The 7,808-nt window shown below is 35.7% G+C and overlaps 1 protein-coding gene across 6 annotated transcripts in view; it reads left to right on the top strand.

Moving 5' to 3' along the window:
- Window positions 1-7,808, top strand: part of RBBP8 (retinoblastoma binding protein 8) — a 92,541-nt gene that overhangs the window by 32,604 nt on the left and 52,129 nt on the right. For all 6 annotated transcript variants that reach the window (XM_006761884.2, XM_015562723.1, XM_015562722.1 and 3 more), the window contains one exon: window positions 2,274-2,316. In XM_006761884.2, coding sequence (XP_006761947.1) covers window positions 2,274-2,316 — 43 coding nt within the window. The remainder of the gene's footprint in view (window positions 1-2,273; window positions 2,317-7,808) is intronic.

The raw sequence follows: 7,808 nt of genomic DNA on the forward strand, positions 1-7,808 counted from the left end.
CAGGTTTATTTTTAAAATTCTTATTTGTATTAAATTATGTGGTTCAAACAATAATGAAATTAAACAAATAATGAAAAATCTTGTTCTTAGACATGACAAATTTATTAATGTTTCTATACACATTATATGGAAAACTTTTCTAAATGTATAACATTAGAATCCATAAACTACCAAAGACAAATAGTAAACTTTATTTTTTTAGAAATCAGTCAACTAATAACTATTTATTGGAAACTAACTCTGCCCCAGATAAAATAAACTCTTGAGTGGAGATAGACTTTTTAAACTTTCTAAGCATTATTTTTAAAAGTAAATAAAATACCCACAATTGGCAAAATTATAGTATAGTAAATAGATTGATTTAGGTACCAGAGAAAGTACACACAGAAGCTTTTCCCCTTTTTCTGATAATCACATTGCAGAAAATAGCACAGAAAAGCCAAACAGTTTAGTGTTGCTAAATATAATTAATATTTTTATTTAATGATTTTAATAGCTGTATATTATTCCATTAAGTGGAATAATATTAGGTAATAATTAGGTAAAACATATTTTACCTAAACATGTTTCTTTTGAAGCATTTTATATTGCTATAAATTGTTTACTTTTTTTGTTAATCTCACCTGAAGATATTTTTTCATTGATTTTTAGGGCGAGTGGGAGGGAGGGGAGAGACAGAAAAACATCTCTGCGAGAGAGACACATCAATTGGTTGCATCCCATACATGCCTTGACCAGGCCCAGGATCGAGCCCGTAACGGGTGTACATGCCCGTGACCAGAATCGAAGCTGGGCCCTTCAGTTTATGGGCCAACAATTTATCCACTGAGCAAAACCAGCTAGGGCTACTATTCTTTATGACTGAGTTTCTCTATAATTTGTATTATATTCTTAGGTTAGAATCCAAGATGTGAGATACTGATTTTTTAAGTCCTGTTACCTATTGCTAAATTGCTTTCCAAAAGAATTGTGTCAATTTATAATATCTCCATTAAAGCATGGGAGTATGGCCCTAACCGGTTTGGCTCAGTAGATAGAGCGTTGGCCTGCGGACTGAAGGGTCCCAGGTTCGATTCCAGTTAAGGGCATGTACCTGGATTGCGGGCACATCCCCAGTGAGGGGTGTGCAGGAGGCAGCTGATCGATGTTTCTCTCTCATTGATGTTTCTAACTCTCTATCCCTCTCTCTTCCTCTCTGCAAAATAGCAATAAAATATATTTTTTAAAAAATATATATATAAAAAAAATAAAGTATGGGAGTATGGTTTTACAATGCTTTTATCAACCTTGGGTATTATCATTTTGCTAAGTAATTTGTTTGGTTTGGATTACACTTAGTTGCTAGTGATGTTGGATATCTTTTGTGTTTGTTTAATAGCTGTTTTTCTCCTTTTAATTATTATTTATAAAAATTTGAAATGTCACTCTATTTTGCCTATATCTTCCTTAGTTTTAATGCCCACAACCTGTTTCCTTCACAGTAACTATCCAATTTCCATATGCAATGGTTTTCTCTTGTTTTGTGTCAGACTCCATTAAAATTAAAAATAGATATAACATATCTTGAGTTAAAACACTAGTGCCCTTCGTTAAGTACTTTTCATAAACAATTTTGCTTTTAGTACAGGACTTCCCGCCACAAACTATTTTAATCCCAGAAGACTTGAGCCTATATAAGCACTATTGCTGTTAGCAAATACATCCAGTGGTCGGCAAACTCATTAGTCAACAGAGCCAAATATCAACAGTACTTCTTCAAAATAGACTCGCCCAGGCCGAAAACCTACTTCTGCACATGGGCCATGAAGTTTCAATCGCACTGTACGCATGCCCGCACGTGGTATTTTGTGGAAGAGCCACACTCAAGGGGCCAAAGAGCCGCATGTGGCTCACGAGCCACAGTTTGCCGACCACGGACATAGGCTATGTCAGAACATAGACCTTCATTTATATTGAACTTCTAATTATATATTTGCCCTTGTTTTTAAAAAGCAAATAACTCACTCACTTTAGGTGAAGAAAATTTCCTTCTAGTTACTATCATATAGTAGACTAAAAGCAATAATGTTACATATATACTTTTGTGACCTCAGGGTGTAAGTAAGGGAAATAACTCTCTTAAACTAGTGGGACCTGGCTCATTATTCAGAGGCCAGTCTCAAGTGACTTATTAGTATAGCAATAGACTCATAAAAATTTTTAGATTAACTGCTTTAGAAATGGCAAAATGTATAAATAAAACACTATGGGTTTTTTTCCATTTTATTTTTCAGGTTTACAAGTAAAAGTAACCAAACTGAAAAAGGAACGAATTTTGTAAGTATCAACATATAACACTAATGTCTTATTTATAAAGTAATCGATACTGATGTCCTGTTTGACCTCAGTGTATTATTTATAAGGAAATTAGCTTTGCTTAGTGTAGCTAGTTGAGAGCAAGTTTTTTAAACTTCCAAAGTAAAAAGAATAACTTGATTTTTAGTATAGTCTTAGTTAATATTTTCATAAATTTATATTTTAATACAATTCTGATATATAATCTTTTTTCATAAAGTATTTATTAAGATGGGAAACTATAAGTTCATTTTGATCTGTCAACAGCATTCTTTTCTCAATTGTGATTAACACCTGGAATTTAACCTCAGAGGGAAGGTAGGGGAGGGGAGGGGTAAGGAGGAGAGATCAACCAAAGGACTTGTGTGCGTGCATATAAGCCTAACCAATGGACACAGACAACAGGGGGGTGAGGGCATGAGTGAGGAGGGTTGGGGCAGTAATGGGGGATGAGGACACATATATAATACCTTAATCAATAAAGAAATTTTAAAAATAAAATAAAATACTACAGGAAGGGAAACAGAATAGTTCTGGGATTTCTAAGCTCATATAGGAAATGGGAACTAGCCCTAGCTGGTTTGGCTCAGGGGATAGAGCATCAGCCTGCGGACTGAAGGGTCCTGGGTTTGATTCCAGTCAAGGGCATATGCCGGGGTTGCGGGCTCAATCCCAGTGTGGGGCCTGCAGGAGGCAGCCAATCAATTATTCTCATCATTGATGTTTCTATCTCTCTCTCCCTCTCCTCCTCTTAGAAATCAATAAAAATATATTTAAAGAAAATGGAACCAAATAGTCTACATCCCTTTTAATTGGTTCAAAATTACCAGTGGTTCTGAATTGTTTTGGTTGTGAAGCCCAGAATCAGATCTGATTATCTAAGTCAAGAGCAGATTTTTACTCATGATTCTATAGAACTTGCACTTTCAGGAATCTGAAACAGACATATAGTAGAATATTATTACTTAATAACAAAAATTAATGTCATTGTGACTAATATTGCATTTGCTTTATGGTATATACCAGTGGGTCTCAGTTACTTCATATTCCTAAAGCTTCCAAAGCTGTAGCCAAAAGCTAGAGTTTGCCAAGCACCCATCAAACACACCTAGTTGTTTTCGCCATTATAATCTGAAAATTGCAGTTTTTCTTTACACCGAGAAAGTCATGTTAGAAGATGACTTAGATTCAAATTTGTAAAATCATAAATTTTTAAATAGTTCTTTTGAAGAATAATTTTATGATTCTCCTTAGTTAGTGACACTTTAAAATGTTTTGCATTGTTGAAAGTATATATATATATATTATATATATATTCTTAAATATATTTTTAAATTTTTTAAAAGATTTTTAAATTGATTTAGAAAGAAAGAGAGAGAGAAACATCGATGTGATAGTGAAAGATCAATGGGTTGCCTCCTATACAGCCCTCCCCGCCACCCCCGGGGCTCGAGCCTACAACCCTGGACACATGCCCCAACCAGGAATTGAACTGGCAACACTTCTGTGCACGGGATGATGTCCAACCAACTGAGCCACATCGGCCAGGGCAAAGATATTTTTTTAAACATCCTTACTCATAGAATAGTCCATTTCTCTGTTTCTGTGGTAGTTGTTTAGTTTCTACAAAAGAGAAAATGTTTCTTTTCTTACAGAGGAAATAAGAGAAATTACTTCTGAGTAGTAAATTTAGGATATGCATCTTATTAGTTAGGATAATTTCTTACTGTGAGAAAAAAACCACCAGATGTGACTTTTACAGTAAGGAAAACATATTCTTTCACCTAAAAGGCCCGAAGCTGGGAGATTCTAGAACTGGTTATTCAGTGGTTCAAAAATCACCAGAGACTCAGGTTATTTCTGTCTTTTCTGTTCTCTGCCACCTTTAGTGTTTTGGCTTGTCCTGTTAGCCTTCATTGCAGAATGTCAAGAAGGCCACCATCATTCTAGTTACCACCTGCAGATCCTCCTTGTATCCCTTTCTACTAATTATAAAAGTTTGCCAGAAGCAGCCCCCAGTGTATTTAACTCTGACTCAGTGATGATTATTGTGTGCTCATTCCTAAACAGTACCTGGCAAGGGGAATTAAATTCACATGATTCACTTAGAAATTAAGATTCTGATCATACTTTATATGTATTCTAGGATTGAGCAAATAAGTAAGTACATTATTGATAGGTTGCTCACTATCAGGAGAAAGGAGCTACGAATAAGAAAAAAGAGAATGCTAGAATGAACTCTATGCTGCTAGATAGAACTGTAGTTATTAGTATGAATTCGTGGGTTTTGATATATAGATGAAAATACAGATATGTGATAATGTGTGTGAGGACATACATGCATTTTCTAGGCCTAATCCACTAAGGGGGCCTAAAAACAGTGATTCCCAGCAGTAATGAGCACACCCAAGGCCCATATCTTGATTTCTAAAGAGGATTCTACAGTAAAAGAAATCAAGAGGGTTTTTTTGGAGAATTTGGCTGATATCAGGTCTTTGGGGCATGCAAAGTACAATATGAGCTGGAACTTCTTGTGGTGCCAGAAAATAAGGAAATGTTCAAAAAGTAATGGAGGCATGTTGAAAAAATACAGAAGAGAACTTAAAAAGAAATCTTCTAATAGCAAAATCAAGAATAGCCTGAACAATGAAATATGATGATAATGAATTATTCTACCCATGGGATAAATGGACAGTTGTTTCTTAGAATTTCAATTACTAATTGTAGAAAGAATATTTAAAGATCATCATTTGGCAAAAATGACAACAGTAATTATTGAAGGCAAGAATCACTGAAGTTAAAACTAATAAAAGTATAATGAAAAATTATAATTGTAAATTTTGCAAATTACTCAAAGTTTATCTCCCACATGATACTTAATATTTGCAAAGGGGAAATTGTAATATTACAGTGGAGGAACCAGGCAGACTTCATCTTAATGAAATGGTCAAAGTGAACATCATTAGTAATCAGATATGTCAACCTCATATCATGCAATGCACCAAGAAGAACACATTACTTCTGTTGTATTCTTATCAAAAATACACAGTCCAGATTTTATCATGGGAAACATGAAACAAACCCAAGTTGAAGTATAATCAACAAAATAACTGGCCAGTACTTGTCAAAAGCGTCAAAGCTATGAAAGACGAAAAAGATGGAGAGACTGTCCCAGATTGGAGGAGACATGACATTAAATACAATGTAGGATCCTGAATTGGATCCTGGACCTGAAGAATATTAGAGGGACAATTGGCAGAATTTTAATAAGGCCTACAGATAAGTTAATAATACTGCATCAATGTTAATTTCATGATTTTGATAATTATGGTTATGCAAGATACTAACATTTTGAGAAGCTGGATGATAGGTATGGAGGTGCTCTTTGTTCTGTTTCTAACTTATTTTTAAGTCTGAAGTTATTTTAAGATAAAACAACGGCTGCAAGCACCTCTGAGGGAAAGCTGCCCTTAAAATCGCCCGCTGCCAGACAGTCCATGAAATATGATGATAATGAATTATTCTACCCATGGGATAAATGGACAGTTGTTTCTTAGATCGTCAGCTAGTGACTTTTCCCGGTGTTTATCTCTGCCGCCATCTTAGTTTCTCCGACAAAGTAATTATTGAAGGCAAGAATCACTGAAGTTAAAACTAATAAAAGTATAATGAAAAATTATAATTGTAAATTTTGCAAATTACTCGAAGTTTATCTCCCACATGATACTTACTATTTGCAAAGGGGAAATTGTAATATTACAGTGGAGGAACCAGGCAGACTTCATCTTAATGAAATGGTCAAAGTGAACATCATTAGTAATCAGATATGTCAACCTCATATCATGCAATGCACCAAGAAGAACACATTACTTCTGTTGTATTCTTATCAAAAATACACAGTCCAGATTTTATCATGGGAAACATGAAACAAACCCAAGTTGAAGTATAATCAACAAAATAACTGGCCAGTACTTGTCAAAAGCGTCAAAGCTATGAAAGACGAAAAAGATGGAGAGACTGTCCCAGATTGGAGGAGACATGACATTAGATACAATGTAGGATCCTGAATTGGATCCTGGACCTGAAGAATATTAGAGGGACAATTGGCAGAATTTTAATAAGGCCTACAGATAAGTTAATAATACTGCATCAATGTTAATTTCATGATTTTGATAATTATGGTTATGCAAGATACTAACATTTTGAGAAGCTGGATGATAGGTATGGAGGTGCTCTTTGTTCTGTTTCTAACTTATTTTTAAGTCTGAAGTTATTTTAAGATAAAACATCAAAACAAAATTTTCAAGATTTATATCTTGAGTCCTGAGAGATCAACTTTTCTGTAAGCAGCTGCTGAATATTGAAGAAAATCTTTATTCTTTAAGCAAATAATAAAGAGAAATGACTGTTGAATAGGCAACCAAAAATGTAACTACAGTTAGATTAGTCCTTTTTCTGTGACTGAGAGAATAGTAGTCAATGCACCTATTTCCTTTTGCACAAATTTTGTTTTGTTTCTGTGGGCAGTAGGGATTTCAAAACCTTTTCATCTTTTAATACACTTTAATTAATATTGATGATATTAAAACTGTATGTATGAATGCTCCCTATAATAAAATGTACCCCAAAAATAACTAATGAAATTTCATCAGTTGCATGAGGAAAATATATAATTTTCTTGGTTAATAAGTAAAATTTATTTTTTCTATCTACTTGAAAAGAAAAGGACAATATCTTCGTTTCACTTAAAAATAAATAGGATTTTCTTCAGTGATAAAAACCATTTCATTTTGAGTGGTTTGACATTAAAAAATTTTTATTTTTTATTTTTATTTTTTATTTTCATCTTCATTTTGTTTATAGCCCAGCTAGTGATGATTGCTACTACAACCACTGTTAATCAGAAGATGAATACTATCAATGACTTGCCCTAACCGGTTTAGCTCAGCGGATAGAGTGTCGGCCTGTGGACTCAAGGGTCCCAGGTTCGATTCCAGTCAAGGGCATGTACCTTGGTTGCAGGCACATCCCCAGTAGGGAGTGCGCAGGAGGCAGCTGATCGATGCTTCTCTCTCATGATGTTTCTAACTCTCTATCCCTTTCCCTTCCTCTCTGTAAAAAAAAATCAATAAAATATATTTTTTAAAAAATACTAGAGGCCTGGTGGGTTGGGGGGCGTTGGAGGGGGTGGGGTTCCCCTTCAGCCCGTCCTGCACCCTCTCCAATCCAGGACCCCTCAGAGGATGTCCACCTGCCCCTGTGGGATCGGGCCTAAACCAGCAGTTGGACCGCTCATCTGCCTGTCGGCCTGATCGCCTCTAACCACCTCTGCTTGCCAGCCTGATGCCCCTCCAGCATTTCCTCCCTCTGGCCAGATGCAGGCACCCAGGACCCAGGCCGGCTTCGCCCAAGCTGGCTGCAGGTGCAGGGGACCGTGGGTGGGCAGCTCGGCCAGGCTGGAGCCCCAGGTGCCC

This window comes from Myotis davidii, unplaced genomic scaffold (assembly GCF_000327345.1).
Source record: "Myotis davidii unplaced genomic scaffold, ASM32734v1 scaffold96, whole genome shotgun sequence".
Taxonomy (NCBI): Eukaryota; Metazoa; Chordata; class Mammalia; order Chiroptera; family Vespertilionidae; genus Myotis; species Myotis davidii.